At 44.4% G+C, this 21,637-nt stretch overlaps 2 protein-coding genes across 6 annotated transcripts in view; both read right to left on the bottom strand.

Moving 5' to 3' along the window:
* Window positions 1-1,004: 1,004 nt before the first annotated feature.
* RPL37A (ribosomal protein L37a) lies at window positions 1,005-6,000 on the bottom strand. Its single transcript, XM_084806509.1, has 4 exons — window positions 5,959-6,000; window positions 3,458-3,586; window positions 1,929-2,011; window positions 1,005-1,153 (listed from the first exon to the last, which is right to left on the bottom strand). Exons 1-4 carry the CDS (start codon window positions 5,959-5,961, stop codon window positions 1,090-1,092), a joined length of 279 nt encoding a protein of 92 aa, XP_084662635.1. The 5' UTR covers window positions 5,962-6,000; the 3' UTR covers window positions 1,005-1,089.
* A 3,751-nt stretch (window positions 6,001-9,751) lies between these two features.
* Window positions 9,752-21,637, bottom strand: part of SMARCAL1 (SNF2 related chromatin remodeling annealing helicase 1) — a 46,612-nt gene continuing 34,726 nt past the window's right edge. For 3 of the 5 annotated variants that reach the window (XM_084806465.1, XM_084806432.1, XM_084806443.1), the window contains 4 exons: window positions 20,253-20,435; window positions 17,601-17,701; window positions 14,319-14,418; window positions 9,752-13,338 (listed from right to left, as the gene is read on the bottom strand). In XM_084806465.1, coding sequence (XP_084662591.1) covers window positions 13,129-13,338; window positions 14,319-14,418; window positions 17,601-17,701; window positions 20,253-20,435 — 594 coding nt within the window. In that variant the 3' untranslated portion in view covers window positions 9,752-13,128. The remainder of the gene's footprint in view (window positions 13,339-14,318; window positions 14,419-17,600; window positions 17,702-20,252; window positions 20,436-21,637) is intronic. The other 2 variants (XM_084806474.1, XM_084806454.1) reach the window with 1 other exon arrangement.

Genomic DNA, 21,637 nt, shown 5'->3' on the forward strand with positions numbered 1-21,637 from the left:
GGGGCAAAAAGTAGGACTATAAGCCTTGCCGAGTTTGCTCTGATTCAAATATCTGATGTGTCCAAGGTATATGAAAACCTACTGCCAGTGATTTACAGGAATTTTATGCCACCTGATGCTGGGACTTCATTCTCTGAAGGTTCATCCCCTCCAACTACTATGCAATTTGGTTGCAACTGACATTTTTACCTAGTACAGCATCTAAAATTATCGCCAGTGTAGGTTATATAAAGACTGAATAGTTTCTCTGTGGTACACTGGTAAAAGGACCTTGTGTACTCTTGGCCAAGATGGAAGCACTTCTAACAGTAGAATTTTATTTTTCCAAGGCGGAAGACCAACATTTTTTCCTTTCTTGCTCCAAGCAACCCAATGGGCACCTCCAGGTACAAACTTGTAACTGTCACAGAACCTGCAGAGAGAGCCTAATTAAGTAGTCTGTAGCCCCCTCCCCCACTTCATCTTGGGACTCTGAGCAGACACTAACTTCATTAGCAAGTCATTTTTCCCCCTCCCCAAACCTGCTTTTTGTAACATTTTACCTGAAGAGATCTGGAGATCTCAAAAGCTTGCACCTTTTTAAACAATCTTTTGCATCGCCTCAAATAAAGCTGTTACATGCATATAAGTTTTATTAGTATCTGCTTCTTTACTGAATTTGGTCTATGCAGAGAAACCTGGAAAAGGCAAGACACTGAGGCCAGATACAGGTTAGGCATCTAAATGCAAATGATTTCAATGGGAGATAATTGTGCTTAGGGCTCCCATTTAAATCAATAAGAATTAGCAGCACTTAACTTTACATGTTTAAATTTGTTCATCATGCTTTTAAAGTGATATTATTACTACATCAATTTGGCAAATGTGTCTTCATTTTATTTTGTTCAAACTGATTTGGAATGATGTATGCACAAGAGCAACACACTTACAGAACCCCAATGCAGACTATGTACAAACATGCACACTGCCTAATAGAATAGTTAACACAAAAAATAGACACTGCGCAGTTTCACAACCACCTTTAATTGACAGAAAGCTTGAACTGAGACACTGGAAGAAGATAAACAGCACTGGAACAAAAATATGTTTCTACTGATCTTTTAACTCCTTCAGTCTTCTAATGGCAGATTTCACTGTCACTGCTGAAGTAGTGCTGGAAGAAATGAAAGCATCACAGTTACACCAAAGGAGACAAACACTTAGCACTCCTTTTAATATACATTAAAAAATTTAAACCAATTTTTAGGTTCAGCTACAGCCAAACTAGATGATGATAAATGAGTATATACTTTTTTTTTTTACTTTAGATGTAACAGCCGGAGGGGGCAGGAGTAGGGCCACAGTGCACAGAGTTCAATCCTCTGTGCTTGGGTCCTGACAAAATCCCCCCAAGCTGCTATGCATCCTGGTAGCAATAGCTGGGGGGGGGGGGGGGACACCTCCCCACAGCTGTTACTTTTAAAGTAAAAGACACATTAAATGCATACATTTAATATCATTTAGTCTGGCCCCTACTCAAGTACCCTACGCCAACTCTTTTAAGTACAAAGCTTTTACTGAAAGCAATGAACTGCATGTGAATGCAAGTTTTATGGATTATTTGGATAAGAGCTGTAGTTGCAATGTTTGAAAGACTGGGTTTGAGGGAGAAGAAGACAAGTTTAGAGGGTTGTGATCAGGATACTGATGCTCTATTTAGATCATCTCTACCTCCCACAGACTAGATTATTCATGACTATCTAGATTATTCATAACAAATGCAGGGAGAAAACACCAAACTTTAGGTAATCAGTACTCCAGATCATGATAGAAAATCCAGCTGCACATCTCAGGTGAATGTTTACTTCAGAGCAAGATTCCACAAAGCACCCACTATAGACAGAAAAAGAAATCTCCCCTCCCAATTCTGTACTGTTAATTTCCCTTACTTGTATGTCCAGGCACCACCAGCCACTGTTTTCATACAAGAGCCACAATGCCAGATACCCACTGCTTTCCTCTTCATTTTTGTCTGCAAAAAACAAATACATCTCTCTTACTTACTCATCCAACATCCACTACAAATAATCAAAATGCATCTCAGGATTACGTCAACATTTCATACATCTAGTATGAATTAAAAGATAAAAGTGGTCTTACTGCAATTTCCTAACGGTACACATGAAGTGATTTTCATGTGTGATCAATACCACAGCTTTTGACAAGGTAAGCACATGTCCAAAGCTTCCCTACGTCCAGTCCAGTCTGCTATATTAGATCACATATAAAGATCACGTAATGCTGATTCCCTTTGGGAAGAGCCAGCTACAGTGGCAGGTGGTAAAAGAAAATAGAACTGTTGATTGCCCACCTCTTTGGTAACTATTTGAAACACCATCTTTCCTTGTATCCCTCATACTCTAGAAACAAGATGGCCACAATATCTTGCTTTTTTTGAACTTCAAGTAATATAAACTATTGTGGGCTATAAACTATTATAAAGCCCACAATGTAGAAGGGAGAAATAATCATGCTGATCATGTTTTAAGAAAAGCACATATATTTTCCTCAGACTGAGCAACATTACAAAGCACCACGAATACTGTACTTGAGCAAGTTAATTAGCACAAAAAGAGTAATGAAAATTAACTGAAGGTTTGGTCACAATGACGTCAATTCCTATCAGTCAGACACTTCAGAGACCATGGTCAGGGATGCTGGAAGTTGTAATCCAAAACATCTGCGGGGCACCAGGTTGGGGAAGACTGGATTAGGGTCATTTTTTTTTTAGGATCCCCCCACCCCCAATATGGTTACAATAAACATTTCCAGTTTTTTTCTTGATGTTTGTTCACACTTTATATGATGACTACAACACTATGGATCTGAAACTTAACACCAACTGAAACACAAGGCTACACAAACAAGTCTAGTGGCACTCTCTCAACTCATACAAGTACACTTGGTAAACAAAATATTACCAGAGATAACCTGATCTATGGAAGGTGTGTTGTACAACAGTACTACTTGTAAAATGCCTAAAAACCCACATACAGAGCATAGTGTGACTACCTGTCCATCCCACAGGCGGTATTTGCAGTTAAATGTTTGCTGTTTTAGGGCAAGGGTGGGCAACTTCAGGCAGTGCTGGGACCAATTCCCTCTCCCCCACACCCCCACAGGCTGCATTAACAAAGAAGACAACAACCTTGGCTGGAAAACAAGCTATTTACTTCCTTTAGTAAGCCTCCATAGTGGTTTGCTGCTGAATTTCAGCAGCAAATCACCAATTCTGTATCATTTTTAACTTAATTTAATGGGAAAATGAATAGGATTTTCAACAGTGTGTAGTGCTGACACAGAATCCTCCCCAATTCCAAAATCTAAGGTGGGACTTTTTATGCATGAGTAGCCCCAAAACTGAGAAAGGGATTCCCTGAGAGCACGGGGGACTTGCAGCAGTGAAAGAGGTCCTCACCTTGCCACAGAAGGAGCAGGTGTACTTGGCATGCTGGCTAATTTCAATCTTCTTCACCATCTTCCTCAGGGATGCTCCATATCGGGTACCATATTTACCCACGATCCCAACCTTCTTAGTGCGCTTGGCCTGTTATGGTAGGATGACAAAACATGTCATGTTTTCACTTTGGGCCAAATTATCAGTGCTTGCCTATGGCCACCCTTATTACAACCATGAAGGAGCTAAATACACTGAAAGGGAAAGCTTTAACAGCCTGCCTCCATGCACGCTTTTTCAGGTCTGACCAAGTTCAATGGGATTTGCTCTCAAGTAGAAACAGGATTCCAGGTTAAAACCATTTCAAGTGGTCCACTATGGTCATGACCACCAACCCCCCACTCAGGACTCAATTGTGTGCTTCTATCGAGTTTGAGTTTTGCTAACTCAATTGAGTTAGCTAAAAGAGGATATCCAGAAGAACTAGGTAATTACAGAAGTACATATTGCAGGGAGAATGTTCTTCAAATCAACCATCACTCTTTCAATTAATTTATTTTGGCTTTTTGTCATTATTTATACAGCATCAAGGACAGGTCCCTGTCATATCAGTATCCTGCTCTTTGCCCAAGGAGCTGGGGGCACTGGTTCCTGGGATCATCCCATTTTATCCTCACAATCACTCTGTGAGGTAGGGCGACAGCACTGGGCAGAGGCCACCCAGCTTTACAGCTTCAGGTCTTCACAGGTCAAGTCCAACCAACTATGCACGACAACACAAATGATGCTTTCATGTAGGCCTTTTTAGCACAAGTAGCACAAAAGCATCATCCCTTATTCAAGCAAGACAGGCTATCTTTCACAGTCAATGTCCTAGAGCAGGGGTAGGCAACCTGTCGCCCTCCCAATATTTTAGACTACAACTCCCCATAAACCTTGACCGTTGGCCATGCTGGCCGGAGCTGATGAGAGTTGTAGTCCAAAATATCTGGAGGGCAGCAGGTTGCCTACCCCTACCCTAGAGCACTCCTGTACACAGGTGCAGGGCTAAGCCTATCTGCACCCAATGCAACTAGAGCCTCCCTTCTTCCAAAGGCATATTTATTTATTTATTGCATTTTTACCCTCTTTTACGGTTAAAAAAAAAAAAAGGCTCTCAGCGTAGTCTTCACTTCACTAAAAACAAGCCAGTCTCTCTCAGGCTTACAATCTAAAAGACACAACACAAGAAGGGGACTGGAAGAGAGGGGGAAAGCAATCTCAGACACAGACACTTACATTTGACATTACAAAGTTCTTAGAATGACCAACTGGCACAAAAACAGACTCACGCAGAGGAGGAGCCGAAACTTGCTTGTCTCTCAGCAGAGCTGATGGTGGCTCTGCTCCCTTCTCTTCCTCCCTCTGCTACTGCCTACTGGAACAGCTGCTGTCATTATTTCCTGAACAAAAAGCTCCTCTTTTTCTTCAGGAGATGAAGCCAGATGCCCACAAGGCAGCAGGATTTTGACAAGTCACATGGCATTAAAATGGCCTCTCTCTTCAAATATTAAAGACAAAGCACTAATGAATATGAAGTTCATGGCATCTATTTTGATTCCAAATCTAAGATTCACAGGCTGGTGAGAGCCCCACAAGGTCTACTGAAAATTCTTTCTGAAGCATCCATGACAGTTATTGGAATTTCAAATATATTTCAAAACTTATGGGAAAACACGCTGATAACTTGTCCTAATCATTCATGATAGCTCCCTCTCATTACATTAAGGGTGCAATCCCATACATAGACAAAGGTCCTACAACTGCCAGCATGCCCCAGGCAGCTGGCTGGGGCATGCTGGGAGTAGTAGAACATTTTGCTCTCTAAACATGCATAGGATTGCACCCTAAGGTATCTTAGGAGGGAAACATCTGAGAAGGGGGTGCAGGGGAAGACTAGAGTAGGCAACCCAAGGATGTCTGACAAAGTCCTTACCCGACTGAGTTCGAGAACAGGCTGAGCTTTTGTCACTGATAACCAAAGAGCAATGGATGGATTTTACTAGCTTTAAATTAAGCCCCTGAAGCTCACTGTTCGTCCACCCCGTTCAGCCAATTCTCAAAAGAAGGCACAAACCCTCCCTAAGTTTCAATTAGACAACAAAAGCCTTCTATAGTTTAAATTCAACGAGAGGGAGAAAAGGCTTTCAGGTTAGGCACAGTTCCCAAGTCAAGCGAGGCCTCGCGGCGAAGGAGGCACAGCCCGGCCGCCTCGACCTCAAGGGCGCTTCTTATCCCCGAAACAGCATCCACACGGCGCAGGCCGGCCCTATCATTCCAGGCCCAGCCCGGAGCCGCAGGAGGGCCCAGCCGCCGGGGACTCGCTCCCGCGGCACTCAGCCCGAAACGCTCCCAATACACGGCTCCTGGGATAACCTGCCCCCCAAATCTCCAGCCCCCGGCGACGGCCGCGCTGACGAGACGAGCGCCGAGGAGGATGGCGGCGGATAAAACGGAACAAACGTGGGAGAAGCTGCTCTCACCATCTTGCTACTCCTGCAGGCCGCAGAAAGAAAGGAAGGAAGGAAGCACTCCCTGCGCACGCGCACTATCAGCTTCCTCAGCCGGCCGAGACAGGAAGTGAAAGGAAAGGCACGTGATGCAATCAGAGAGGGAGAGTCTACAAGTCAGGAGCGGGTTGGACTTTATGATCAGCCTACCTGGTTGTTTCTATTTTTTGGTTCTTTTGCCTTTAAAAGAACAGCAGCCGTCCTATAGGGCATAGGCCCCCAAACAGACGTTACTTTACATTCGTGCCAAGCAGCTATGTTATCTTTTCATTTTTACCCTAGTGTAGGTGCAGGGGCCCGATCCGGATCTTTAAAGCCCTTCTACCTCCCACCGTAGGTGCCTGATCCGGATTGAGGGCCCTGCACTACTGTGGGGTAAAAATGAAGGCGGGGCAAAAAAAGGGGAAGGATAGCTGCTAAACACACATTTAAAGTAACGTCTGTTTGGGCCCACAACTCCCCTGTATAGCGAAGAGCATCGACGTATGTAGCAAATGCTTAAGCTCTTTTGAGACCAGCTCTCCGCGCTCTGGAAGTGCCTCCTTTTTAATGCTGATCTGGCATCCCGACCCAAATATAATAGAAAATAAGAGCATGCTAAGGAAGATGAGAATCAAAATAGCTGATGGATGTGATGGGGAGGCATAATTAAATAGCATAAATACCACAACATGCTGTTGATTTGAATAGTTCAGCAGCGTAACACCATGATAAAGGAGTCCCTTCCGGCAGCAGCTTGGGCTGGTGTGCCAACTGCGCGCCTTTCTGGGAAAGGCAAACCTGGTCATAGCTTTGTTACGTCAAGACTGGATCGCTGTACAAATTCTATGTGAGGCTACCGTCAACTAATATTTAGAAACTTCAACTGGCACAAAAGACACCTGCGAAAGTGCTTACTGGCGTCGGTTTTATGGAGCATGTACTGATAGTCCAGTTCCATTCACTGGCTGCCAGTCCATTTCCAGGCACAATTCAAAGTGCTGGTTCTCCCCTTTAAAACATTTCAGATACTTATAAGGATAATGTCCTCCCAAACTATCCTGCCTGTCCAGGGGTCAGCTAGAGAAGCCCTTTCTGATCTCCCACCATTCTGAAGTGCAGTTGGTAGGAAAATGATAAAGGGCCTTTACTTTTCAGTGAACACTCAGAATGAGGAAGTTCCTAGCTAAGGTGATCTATCTTGCACCTTTTTTGTCTTTTGTTGCACGTAACCTTTGGTTTAGCATCTGTCATTTTCCTTTGCTCCCTCTGGCAAACAGTGTTTATTTGCTTTTAATTTTGCTTTTCCCAATCATTGTTTGATTTAAAATGGTTTATTGTTGCGGATTGCTTTTAAATTTGTATAAAAAGGTAAAGGTGTCCCCAACCAGTCATGTCCAACTCTAAAGTGTGGTGCTCATCTCCATTTCTAAGCTGAAGAGCCAGCGCTGTCCGAAGACGCTTCCGTGGTCATGTGGCTGGCATGACTGAACACCGAGGTGCACGGAACACTGTTACCTTTCCCGCCGAAGCGGTACCTATTTATCTACTTGCAATTTCTTGCTTTCGAACTGCTAGGTTGGCAGAATTGTATAAGATGGGGAAAAATGCCATCATATACACAAGTTCACAAAATCAGCCGTAGTAAAGAAGTACAACAGGGCGGAACAGGGCAAGGGAACATTTAAGCAGCTGTTATAATCCCAAATGCCTTCCATTACAGTTTTGAAACTATGAATGAGAGAGCAAGGCAAGTCTCAATTGGAAGGCAGTTCCACCATTTGGGCACCATCATAAAAGTCTTGCCTCCATAGCTAGCCGCTGTGCATCAAATGGCAGGGAGATAGGGAGCAGGGCCTCAGAAGACTGCCTGCAAGTAGGTAGGCTCATTCAAGAGAAGGAAGTCCTTAAAATATTGAGGTCTAAAGACTATGTAGGGTTTTTAAATTTATGCTATATTTAAATTTAAGGGCGCAATCCTATGGCCGCTAGACAGCAGCTATACCGACATTTGATCGGTCGGTTCCGGGGAACCAATCTCGGAGCCCGCTCTCCAAGGTCGGTTCCCAGAGAACCGCCTCCCCATCCCCTCCCCCACTGCCTCGTAGGCGGCATGGATCATCCCCCCACTCTGCACTCATAACAGAAGCGTGGAGCGGGGCAAAAGGGGGTTTCCTGGGGGCAGGGAGTGCAGAAGTGCTGATACGACACTTCTTATGTGTCATCTGGCCTTCCCTCCCCACGCTCCAATGTCCCACGGCTAGACAGCTGAAATTGCCGTCTAGCCGCGAATGCAGGGTGGCTGGAGTGTGGAGAAGACGATTCCCCTCTGCGTTTCTCCCACTGTGCATTGAATAGGCAGTCACCTCCAAGTTCAGAGGCAGCCATCTAACTACATAGGATTGCTCTCTAAGCTAGGGGTAGGCAATGTGGTGCCCACAGGCATCAATGTACCCCTGGACACCTTTCTCAGTGCCTACCAAAGTGTCCTACCATCTAAAAAAAATAATACATTTTCTTACTGGCAGCTGGGATTGCTGTGAAATAGAGTTCTGCTGGTGCTGAAGACTCTGGATTCAAAGGAATTTAGTGTGTTGGGACTCAGACCTCACCCCTGCCATGTACTCAGTCTTTGGGGCAAGTTACTTGTCCTTTGCCACGCTTCCCATGGCAGCCATTTTGACTTGGCGCCCACAACAGTTTCTCAAATTGCCAAATGGGCCCATGGCCCAAAAAGGTTGCCTATCTCTGATACATCCTTTTTGGCTGCCACTGTATGTACACATACAGAAAATCTAATCATCTTTCAGAATTTCTTCTTCTCATATATAGCAGTCCTGACCACAAAAAGGCATCCCATGGTTCTTTTTAGCTGTTTCTTGATTAATTATTTAAATCTGTCCCATGAGAACATACTTGTTGAAAGCCTCTAAACTCACAGAATTTATGTGCTGCTTGAGGAGCATTTCATCTCCTGAGAAATCCTGTGAAGAGGTATTAAATGCAGAGTTACAGCAAAGATTCAAGTAGCAAAACGCATCTGTATCAGTGCAGATTTTATGGGACGAAGTATAGCCACAGAATGCAGATTCTTGATTTCCTAGCCAGACAAGCAATAAAAGAGAAAGCAGCTAAAGCTGCTGAGTTAGCAAAGAGGCTTTACCATAATAGAAACCAAAGACTGCTGTAGATACCCCAATAATGAAAAAGGGTAAAGTAAACAATACAAGGGTTTTAAAGTGTAGAGGTTCATACACTGAACACAATGCAGTTCTAATATGGCTCCGATGGAGCAGCCAAAACACAGATTTCTCTCCTCATCCTGCATTTCTAGATTATTAATGTATTTTTTATTCATGGGCTTGGAACCAACACCACGAGAGCAGAAGTCTGCTTGTCCTATGGGACTTCTTCATCCTTGCCTCCCCTCTACACCCCCCAAATCTCCTCCGGTCTCCCTTCTGCCAGCAGAATAACTCCATTTGATAAAACCTAAGATATTTATAAGCCATTTTTTAGGGCCAAGCCCTGATGAAGCAACGTACACAAAAAAGAGTGAAACAATGGTACACTAGGTAGATCATGTAAGAACACAGCAGATAAAGTAAATAGGTGTATGGGGTTGGACTCAATGGTCTTATAGGCCCCTTCCAACCCTACTATTCTATGATTCTATGAGAAAAACTGCTTTGGATCATATTCAGAGGTACATGACTAAGGGACCTTTTTATGTTGGTTGCAACATGTCTTGGCAGATTTGTCCAAATGATGCACATGCACACACACACCTCTTCCAAAAGGCATTTTTATTGAACACAAAAGAATCCAAAATGTACAATTACTTTTGGGAATTGGCTGGCTGGTAACAGGCACGTATAAGAACTTCAGGATGGAATTAATCAGTTTATATACTACAAATGAACTCAAGCGTACAAGACAGAAAACAAAATTCTTTGGGCATCCATGTGCAGAGTACACATGGTGGGGAAATTAGCTCAAGATTCTGCTCTGGGTCTGAACTGAGGGCTACTGTGCATGGAAGGCTAGGCTGCAGGCATGTGCAGTGAATCTGGACTCAGATGGGCTGGACTAGTTCCAGGGGAGCAGAAGAAGTTGGGGCTAGGCAAATCTGGGTTCTAAAGCTTACGGGGGCGGGGGGGGGAGAGAGAGAGAGAGAAATTGGGGATAGAGCTACAGATTCAAGAGAAAAGAAGGGGTTTGTAGTGGTTTGTGTGAGGCAGGGAGCCAACAGACACAACCAGGACACTGGGCTTATCACAAGCAAAAGAGTGGGATACCAAACCTCTGGGAGACCACGGAACAACAAAGCGTGCCACAAACCAAGGGTGTTTGGTACGAGACCTTGGGGTAGGCCAAGAACACCAAGTTTGGCGGCCCTAGTTTCTTATAGGGTTTTTGACAAAATCTGGGTCTGACCTAGTCCAAACAGATTAAGGGGGGGGGGAGATTACTTTGGTCAGAGCAGACAGGTGTCTCAACAGGGAGGACTCAGGATTAGCTAAATCTAATCCAGACAGTATTTCTCTGAGATTGCAGTGCTTAAGGGTAGGGCTGTGCAGGGACCCCCCGATCCAACTTGGAAGCCGCTTGTGGCTTCCAAGGTGGGCCCAATTCAGCTCGGGCGCATCCAGGCCTCAGGAGCTGGCAACGGCAGGCAGCACTGGGGGAGGTGGTGGTGGCAGCGAGGAGTCTGCAGCAGCGGTGGCAGTGTCCCAGCAGCAGCGCAGCAAAGGCGATGGAGGAGAAGGCGGCAGAGACGGCAGCTCAGGTAAGGACCTGGAGGCACCATCACAGGTGGGCCCAAGGGGCTGGGCTGGGGGTGCCGAAGCTCCAAAGCGCACCGAGTGCTTCAGAGAGCCCCCGACCCGCTCTGGGTCGCTTCATGCCCCCCTGCTTCGCCTCGGAAGGGGTCCAAAGTGACCTGAAGCAGCCCACTTTGATTTGGGGTTTGGGCCGAAGCAGTGCACAGCTCTACTTAAGAGTGGGGAACCTCTGCACTAATTATGCAACACGTCAGAGGTCTGTGACTCTTTGCCGGGGTGTATTCATACCTAATCCCCACTTACTGTTTTTAATCTGTTCAGAACGTTTGATTGAATCATGTCGCTGAATTCCTGTCCTGGATACGTGACTAGATGCTAATGATCTCACACCTTTTTGGTCTCTTTGCCCATTTCAGCTGGAGAAGGACCCTTAGGACTTGCCTTTACTCTGGGTGTCAGGCTCTGCTTCTTAAACTGACAGCACCAAGTCACACAAGATACTGGGACATAATGTCTTCCAAGCTTTCACACCAAGCACTCCACTAATGCAGACATAAGTTCTCTGAAGGAACAGTAACAGTTAAAAGATATGTCTTTAAGGCTCTCTTAAAGGTTTGTACCAGGCCTGTACCAAGCAAATTTCAACTGGAAGGGACTTCCATAACTGTGAGGCCAAAGGCCCCATCTCTTGTTCTTGCCAACCTAACCAATCATACCAGCAGACACACAAGCAGGACCTTCAACGCAGATCTTAAATTATGGACAAAGACAGGTGAAGGCAGGAACTTGGTCCCAAACCATTATAGTAACCCAGTCCCAAACCATTTAGGGTCTCAAAGGAACAGCAGCATTTTGAATTGGGCCCTGAAACATACTAGCAGTCAGTGCAACAGGCACAAAAGTGGTGTTACATGTTCAGACTTTCTAACTCCCTACACCAGCATTTGGGCAGTTGCATTTTGCACCAACTGAAGTTTCTGAACTGCGTTCAGAGGCAGCCCACGTAAAGTGTATTGCTGTAGTACACATTATCTATGGATAATGGGCAAACAAGAAATGTGAACAAATCTGGATTTTATAGCCAAAACCTAGGAAAAGCTGTTTGGGGGCTTCTCTCGCAGAAGTGTCTACTACTTTTCTAGATTGCAGGTTGCCCCTGAGCCAATGTGCTTAAAACGTCCAGTTGCAACAGACACAAAAATATTATATATAGCACCGGTATAGCTATTGTTGAATGTACAAGTACCAACCATAGATCCAAATCTGCATCAGATTAACAAAGTTATGATTTCCAGATTAATTTACAGCCTTTTCCTATGCATGTATACTCAGAAGCAAGCCCTAGTGAGTTCACTGCTATTTAGTTCTAAGTACATTCACATAAGATTGTGGCCTTAAGCTGCAATCTTATACACAATTACCTGGAAGTAAGTCCTACTGGACACAACAGACTTACTTCAATCCTATACTTCATGCATATGATTACACTCTTCTTTTCTTGGATGTCTATGAAGAATCAATACCAGTGCAAAAAAAAAAAAATTAAGACCACATTTTCTTATGTTGTTTTATAATGTTGTAGTTTTTTTAATTTATTTATTTAACAATTTTTATGAATTGTTGTGAACCACCCAGAGAGCTTCAGCTATTGGACAGTATAGAAATAAATGTAAGTAACAATAATATCTGCTATCCTACTAGATGGCTTAATAAATATTAACTGAGATGTGCTTTTCCTCCTATTGAATCTGTTGTTGTTTTCATCTTATTGATGAACCCACTGTTAACTTGAAACAGCTAAATAAATATTTTTGAGTGGCTGTCTCTCTCATGGGATCTAACACCAAAGCAGATAAAAAAATAACTTCTTTTTAATATGAAATTCTTTGACCGACGCAGTGATATTTGGATACTGCACTGACTGAATTCCAGTTTCCATCATCAGAAACTCCCTTCATGTCTGAACCTCTGGCCCACATGGGGAAAACCTTTGCTTCAAAGCCATACATTGGTAGAAAAACTGCACTTTTTGGAACTCTTATATTTAGAGCTCCATCTTTCAGCAGTTAACATATTACACAAAATTAGTATAGTAGCTAAAATGCAAATTGGGCTGCAGATTTACCTGGGAACAAGTCCCATTAAACTCAGTTAAACTACTTCTGAGAAAAGATGCATAGGGTTGGGCTACATGTGTAATAACAGGTTAGGGTCAGAGATTCCTTTTGATACTCATGTTATCATATGTGCAAGATTCAAAAAACCCATTTCAAAAGTAGTTACTACGTTTATTTGAACAACCAAATTATTTACCAAACACACTGATTTTCCCCCCTTAATAATATCTTAAATAATAAAAAAGCAAGCATAATTGTCTACATTACTGTCTGCAAAAAAAGTCATCAATACGCCGTTTCTTGCATGGGCTTGATGGGAAGAGGTTTCCTTCTGCTTCACCCGATGGAGCTTGTTCTCCAGAATCTTCACAGGCATCCACTGCTTCCACAAGCAGGGCTTCATCAATGTCATCTGCATCCTCTGAGAAGGTCCTCTGGAACAGGTTTAAGATGGTCTGCTGCTTTGGGTCCTGCTATGAAATTAAAAGGGGAATCTTTGGCAAACTATGAAGGAGCAAGTAGACAAAACAGCTCTGCTAATCAACAGAGAATTGGTTAAGAATTCTTAACCAGAGCCAGTGTGGCGTAGTGGCGAGAGTCGGGAGATCCGGGTTCTAGTCCCCACTCGGCCACAGAAGCTCACTGGGTGACTTTGGGCCAGTCACAGACTCTCAGCCCAACCCACCTCACAGGGTGGTTGTTGCGAGGATAAAATGGAGAGGGGGAGGAGGATTATGTACACCGCCTTGGGTTCCTTAAGGAGGAAAAAAGGTGGGATAGAAATGTAATAACTAAACTAACTAAGAATATTCCCGTGAGAGTCATACAGAGGAAGAGAGAAAGGTGAAAAGAGCCTTCAAGAAGTCTTCCTCCCCTTGCTGTATGAGTGGAGAAGAGAAAGGGGGTACACTGAAATAGCAGGCAGACTATCTTAGAGCTTCTCCATTGAAGTCATTGCAATTACACTATCCAATAGGTGCCTTTGACCCAAGCACAGGCACTGTTCCCAAAAGGAAACTGCACATATGTCAAGCTTGCAGGGGCCAGAACAGTTGCCGTTTCCCAGCAACTACAGTTAGTGGTCAGACTCCTGGGGGAAAGAGCAATTCACAGGTAGAAGGAGCACTTGCTGTTTGGGCAAACTAATGATCCCTGTACAGTCGGCCTAGGAGAGAGTGAGCATCTGGGATAGGCTTCACCTGAAATGTACTCAATGTGATTTTGGCTATTCCTGAAATTAAAACGGTTTAATTGTGCTCCTTTGCCATCATAACTTGTCAGCCTTACATATATCTATCTCCCTCCTCTAGGCAAGTACAGATGTCCCCATCTTCTTTCTCTTTTTATTACACGAAGCGCCACACACATTGAGAACAACACAAGAGAGAAATTAAGTGCCTCCAGGATTTACATTAATGCTCAATGGGACAAAAGTTGTTTTCCAGGTACTTACCTTGTAGCAGTAGTAATCTGTGGCTTCAGCCGTCTCAGAGAACTTGGCTTCAGACAGGCCAGCCTCACCTAATACTCTGATCTTCTCTTGAATCATAGGCCTAGTGGAGGATATGGGCATTACAATTACCAAAACAGTCTTCCAAATAAGCATTTGTCTTGTTTAAAGTTCTGAATTATAACCCAGTAGACTCAGGGCATCATGTGGCTGATAGCTGCTCCTAACCTGATAAGTGATGGTCACAGATCATGCAGATAAGGGTTTTTGCCATTAGTCCTTGATACATGCTCCCTCCACCCCACTAACTTCAACACTAGTTACACACATATAGTCTTTCTAGATTTCTATGCATGTAGGACTTAAGCTCCTCATTTGAAATTCTTTTCCTCCACCCACCCCAATCCCTCTCCATGAATTTGGGATATTATACTTGGAAGTGGAGAATGAAAGGAAACACCAAGGTGTGATAGCGATATTAAGAAAGAAAACGGAGAAACATTTGTGCAGCTCATAGAAACACATCCCTAGCCTCTGTGGTTTCAAAACTTTGTTATGCAGGAAGTGCCCTCACATTTCTCTTCTCCTCCCGCCCCCATAACTATCAGACTAGAAACTTGCACCTTTCAAAAATTCCAAGTGTTCTGGGAAAACTGCCACATTCAGTAACTCACTGTATGACTGTAGCTGTAGAGATCCCTAACCCCCCTGAAAACTATAATTCCCCCTGTATTTCTCATATGTGGATATGACGAGGACCAAAATGAGCTTAGGGAAGCAGTAGGAGAGGGTCACCCTGGGCTGTGGGGTGAGAGAGAAGAGGGCCCTTAAGCGAAATCTTCTTTTAAAGACAAAACACCACTTAAAAAGGCAAAAAAAAATCCCACCCTGGAAAGACAGTTTGGATCTGCATGCACAGTTGGAAGATCCTGGGGGCCATCAGTGGCAGGTGATGTGCCAAAGGACAAAGACCACGACCAATGGGAAGAGTTACAGTGAGAAAAAACAATCTTTGCTTGGATTCTACTCAGCCTCAGTGCACCATGAGGGGGGACAGGGGAGGCTGTTCAGAATGCAAGTAAAACAAGCATTCTGCTTAGTCCACCGTAGGATCTATAGCCCATGCAAGTCAACCTGTCATTTGATAAGAGAGCCTGAAAAGTTTTCAGATTAAAGAGAGGGAGAACAGACAACATTATCAGAAAATATGCAATGTGCATGTCTGCAGTTTTTAACATGCTGCCATGAGCACCATTTGGTGGAAAGGTGGGATACAAATTTAAACAAACATGCACAGCGTGAGATAGTTGATAGTGCTAGGAACAGAGAAGGAAACATTAAAACATTCATAGAAAGAAAAGTTCTGGTTTTGACTTTTAAAGCCGTAAATGGTTTGGGACCAGGCTATTTGAAGGACTGCCTGTACCTATATTAGTCTGCCCGGGTCTTGAGATTGGCCACGGAGGCCAGATTTGTGAACCCACCAGCAGCAACACGCAAGGAAGCAGAAACGTGAGATGACCTTTTCAGTACAAATGTGGAGAGATATGATTGGCCCCCTCCCTCTTCTCTTTTAAAAAGGGCCTAAAGACCTTTGCTTGCTTCCTATCCAAAACATCTTTGGATAGGAAATTAGATTGTTTATTATGTCTCCTATTTTAATTGCGCTTAGAATAATTTATGAGGTAATGCTGGTTGTGATTGCACCGCTCCTTCAGTTGTTAGGTTTTGAAATTTTTAAAAGATTGCTGGTTTTAAAGCTAGATAGTGATGTTTTGTTCTACTATTTTGTTTAAAAATAATTTGTATGAGATGCTTTGAGACGTTTTAGTCTTGAAAAGTGGTGTACAATTCTTTAAAATAAATAAATACCATGAGTATTGTTAAGATGGTGACACCACTTTGGGCTTCATTATCAAATGACCCCCTGGCATTATCAGCCAAAGTGGGATCTGATCGCAAGCTTGCCACTTGATAAGCTTGTTCCCATGGATGAGCATGACACAGACATTGTAAAACACTCTGCCACAGTTAATCTGTGGCGGCTGCAGTTACTTTACAATAAATGTGGTCATGCAAACGAGCCTCAAAATAAACAGAATCACATTCCTTATTTGGAATAAGGAATTCTGTTCTGTTCTGCAACAGAAGACAGCGCACACCAGGGTGCAAAACAAGGCTTCCGCTAACCAAGTGCCCCAAACGCTAACACAGCTGTACAGAAAAAGACAGCAGAATGAAACAGTGCCGCCACTACCACCGCCCCCAGCGCATTTTCTCCCACTCTTGTGCTAGCTATTTCATGGATGGCGATTTACAAGTAAAAAGGGGAAATGACTGTCATTAGCTTTCTTTCATGTGTGGGCGATATGCCAGCTCCTTGTTCCTTGTGAGGCAAGGATGTAATTATTTGTAAAGCTGATATTCGGGGCTCTAGAGAAGGGAATAAAACTTCTGGTAGAAATGTCTGCCGCACTAACTGTGAACCCCCACCCCCAAGCAAAAACAACAACGCAGAGCCAGGTAAGTCACTTCCCTCAAGTCTATATGTGTTCCTGGCTGCATCCTACCTTCCTTTTCGTCATTAATGTGAACATAGGAAGCTGCCTTATACTGAGTCAGACCATCAAGTCCAGTATAGTCGATACGCCGGCAGCAGCTCTTCGGGGTTTCAGACAGGAGTTGTTCCCAGCCCTACCGGGAGCTGCTGAGGATTGAACCTGGGACCTTCTGCATGCAAAGCAGGTGCTCTGCCACTGAGCTACGGCCCTTCCCTATAGAATGCTGAAGAAGTGTAAGAGAAATTGCAGAAGAGGGATTCCAGCTAACCATGGGTGGATTTGATCCCAGCACTTAGATTTTCCACCCAAAAAGCCATTGGGCACTTTGCAAGATCTGAATCAGGAACTACCTGAGGCAGCTTAAATTTCTGCAAACTGAATCCTTGCACAATTCTGCAAACTGAAAACCAAGGAAAAAGCAAGGTTATCACGCATTATGATGACATTTCTGAGAGAGAGTGTGGATAGATGCTGATGTTCCAGAACTGCTTCTGATTGAAGCATTCCTTGAATCCAGACACTTTTATCATGATTGATACCGTGGTGGGGAAAGGATATGGGAATGGGCTAGGGGGCAGCATGGAGAAGGTCAGGAAGCAGTGCTGACATGACATCTGGCTGCTCACCACCCATGGAATAGGAAGTTGGGTGGTCTTCATTCTCTCAGGATCAAAATCACAGCTTGGAAACCATACGGAGTGATGAAACCCTTTCTAGTTCCTACCATAAGTAATCATCAGCTGTGCCTTTTGCTACCAAGTAGTGGATATTCACAGAACTGGTTTGTCCAATTCGGTGTGCCCGATCTTCTGCTTGGATCAAAACCTGCATTTAAAAAACGAATATACGAATGAGGATAAAAACATAGGGAGGGGGCGTAATTACTGCTGCTACAATCCCAAACAGGGCTGATGGCCCTTCCTTGCCAAGTTGCTGACAAAATTTATTAAAATCAAGAGAATCGGAAAAAAAGTACCACATTCTCATTTTACAAAGAGGAAACTGAGGCTCAGAGAGCAAGTGAGCATTCACAAAACCACTTGAAATAAGTTTGTTGGTCACTTCACATAGTTCTTTTTCATCATCAGGGGGACTCATTAGCCCTATGCTGTCATTTGCTTGCAACACAACAGCTAAAGTGGGGATGAGATATGTGTGTGCACACCCACCTGCCCCCAAGCATCCCTGTGTCCCTGGCTACATCATAGATCTTTGCACACCCAGCACAAAGATCGGAAAAGAATTTAAGTGCATGCAGCTGAACTCACTTACAAAGCTCCCACAATCGGGAGCCCAGCTTGGCGAAAGGGGTGCACGTTTTGAAGTGTACAAGGGTTCTGCTAAACTCTGTTTGTGACACAAAAGCACTCCAATATAAACCAATCGAGAACTTAAGGTTTAAAATTGCTTTCATAACCATGCGCTGAAAGAAGAGAAAAACCTACCAGACTTTCACCATCTTCATTTTGAGGGGGGAAACTAGGGGTGGGGCTGTTGTACCTTTCCCTGGGAGACCAGGGTTCAAGTCCTGCCTCTTGCACAGATCCATGTGTGGCTAACTCTCAAATACCCATCTTTAGAACAGGAACAACAGGAACCTACCTCATAAAGTAGTGAAATAAAAGACAATGGGCATAATCCAGAAAAAGTTAGTCATGACTAAACCCAACTGAACGAGATTTAGTTGCAATGGGTATTTTGCTGGATTTTGCCCATTAGAGGTTGTAGAGGACTTGACACATTACAAATAGGAGTGACAGTTTAAAGGAGCCCCCTCCCCCGCTCCTCCAGCCCATGAAGATTTCCCTCCCACACCCTATCCTCTCACTGTGGGGAGAGGAAACCCCATTGTTATCTCCAATCATTGACCATAGGTAACAATGGGGATTCCCTTCAAAAGCCACACAGCACCCCAATTGGGACAACACGCTAAGGAGGTGCCCAGCTCTGCTGGTACCTGGAGGAGTCCCTCCTCGAGATGGTGGGCCAAGCGAGCCATTGCGCACTGCCCCAAAGGAAACAATGGCCATGTAAAAACCTGCAGTCCCACCTGAAACTGAGGAACGGTTGACCGAGCAACTTGCAAACACTGGACGCAAAGAGCTTACTTCAATTCAGCAAGAGCCAATTCAAGAAACCTGGTAGCACTTCAAGCAAGACCTCGCCTGAAGCAAAATCCAAAATAACATTCATTTGTTGTGGGTGTCAAGGGCTCCTTGGAGGTCTTTCTCAGTCTAATCCAGTAGCCAAGTCCAGACACAGACAAAGGGATTCTTTTCAAAGCTTTATTCTTCTTTTACAACTTAACCACTATACCGTTTGCAACTAGATCTGAGCAGCACCGAACCTATGCCCTAAGTTGGAACAGTTGGTCCCCGTTTGAACGGGAATTATTGGCAGACCCCTGAACTTAAGGACTAGGGAGAGTCCCTCCCCTTTTCCCTTGGATCCTCTGGGCACAGCCGTTGTTTGCGCGCCAACCGGGCACTCCGCCTCCTTTCTGCGCCCTCCATCTGGCGCCGCTCTCTGCGTCGGCGTCGCGCGTCCACCAAGTTTGCTATCTGCTCTCTGTTACTCCCTGGACTGCTATCTAAGCTAGGAATGTTGGTGGGAGGAATCTCCGTCAGCTGTTGGCCCTGGGAAAGAGGAGCGCGCTCCTCTCCCAGGAGCGACTGCTCTTCCTCAGAATCAGAACTACTCTGGGATTCTATGGGCTCAGTGTCCACCCTGACATCGGGAGCTGTGTGGTCAGCAGTGGCACTAAAAACACTATGCACAAAACATAAGCAGCATCTCCAGAAGCACACTTGTTTTCTTGTGTTCCAGCAACCATAGCTGCAAAGCCATCCTGCTAGATGACTAACAGCAATCTAAACAGACTATAAGTACTGGGTTATGCAGGAAGTAAAGAGGCAAATATATTTTAGCAAATATATATGCTAAATACATCCCTCCATGTTTTGAACCCACGTTCTCCACACAATGCCCCCATATACAGGGTGGGGAACATCAGGCCCTGGATCCAAATCCAGCCCTCCTGGAGTCCATTCCCCCTTCCCCGGCCCCACCCCCTTTTCACCAACCACCAATCATTTGAGAGTTCCCTGGCTTTTGTGCCGCTGTCCCCCCATTCTAAAAGGTTGAAGCTCCTCTCCTAAGGCTTAGTTACTGGCAGGAAGAGCTTTAAGCGGAAATACGCTGGTATTTTGCGTATTGTGGGCCTCACTGGAATGTGGCCCCCAAGAGCTTCTCCAAAATTGAATTTGGCCCTCGGGTTGAAAGAGGCTCCCGACCCTGACCCTATATTCTACCTTAAGCACTGTGAAACACTCCTTTTGGTAGGCGCACTGTCAGGCAAGCACCTCTCATTTCTTACCCCAGGGTTCCAGAACAACTCTGCAAACACAACCAAATCGGCAGCTGAGAGGGTCAGCCCCATATTAGCTGCTGTTAGGGAGAGGACACCCACGGAGTGCTTCTTGGAGAACTGAAACTCTTCGCAAAGAGACTGACGTTCAGCTGAAGGGGTGGAGCCATCAATACGAATGTACCCAATGTGCTGAAAGAGAAAAGAAGGGGTCACTTATCAGGGCTTGTTCCTCCAATATCACCTGGCTGAAAACTGAAGGCTTACATTTTACCATGCCAAATCAAGTTTTGGGATCCAACGGTTTCACCTTGCTATGCTGGGCTTCATTCAATTTAATACACTTACCTTCATCTAAGCAGTTTAGAATGGAGTACATGGAATATCTGCATGATCTCCTATCCAGACATTGGACATGTCCAAGTTTATCTTCAGTTCTCTCTTGCATCCATCAGCAAACCCAATAACTTGTCTGGTTAGTAATTTGCTTCAAACTCTCCTGATGCATCTTTCCTTGATCTTTGGGGGCCCTACTTCCTGACACACTGGCCTGATCCTAGCCTAGCCTTATTTGACCCTTCCCCTCACCACTTGGGACAGATACTCTAGTTTTCAACCTGGTCCATGGCTTAACTGAAACCTTGGCTGATCCTGGCCGTACGTTTACAAAATGTTGACACCCAGTCAAGTACCAAATCAATCAAGTATCAGTCCATTACTCTGATATTTGTGAAAAGCAAAAAAAGATTAACATTATCAACGTAAAATTGTTTTAAAATTTCCTTGGCACATACTTAAGGCATCCTTGACATGAAAGCCATTACTGCCAGGAACAGTAAGGTGGACTTGGACTCAGGAGATCTGTCATTAAATCTCGGCTTAGGCACAAAAGTGACAGATGAGAGAGACCATGCTCTTTTTGGACCCAGTGCTTCCCTGTACTGTGATATCTGGGCTATGCACTGTAGGAAGGACTCATGAAGTGTTGCATTTATGAAGGGCAGGGGTCCAAAAAAGTACCTACCAAGTCAGCAGTGATGACTATGCCTCTTAATCCAGTGGATTAAATGGGGGAATGGGTGGGGGCTCATCTCTGATCTAGCTCTCGGTTTTGGAGCCATTCAGAGACAGTGAAACTTCTCCAAAGCTTACTGGGATACTGGAGACAAAACTCCAAGCCAGAGAATCAGTGCAGTCAGGGATAACCACAAATTTTGGCTGGTTATAAAGGTTAACCAAAATTTCTGGACCGCTGCTAATTTTGCTATCAACTATGTCAGATGGCTGTCCAGTGCAAAAAGTGCTGATAAATCAGTTTTAAAAATACATTCTTGCTGCTCTTCATATCTTCTTGCACACATCGCATTAGCACATGGCTTTATACGGGTCAGGTT

This window comes from Heloderma suspectum, chromosome 1, assembly GCF_057233095.1.
Source record: "Heloderma suspectum isolate Gila_16-S chromosome 1, 16-S_ref, whole genome shotgun sequence".
Lineage (NCBI taxonomy): Eukaryota > Metazoa > Chordata > Lepidosauria > Squamata > Helodermatidae > Heloderma > Heloderma suspectum.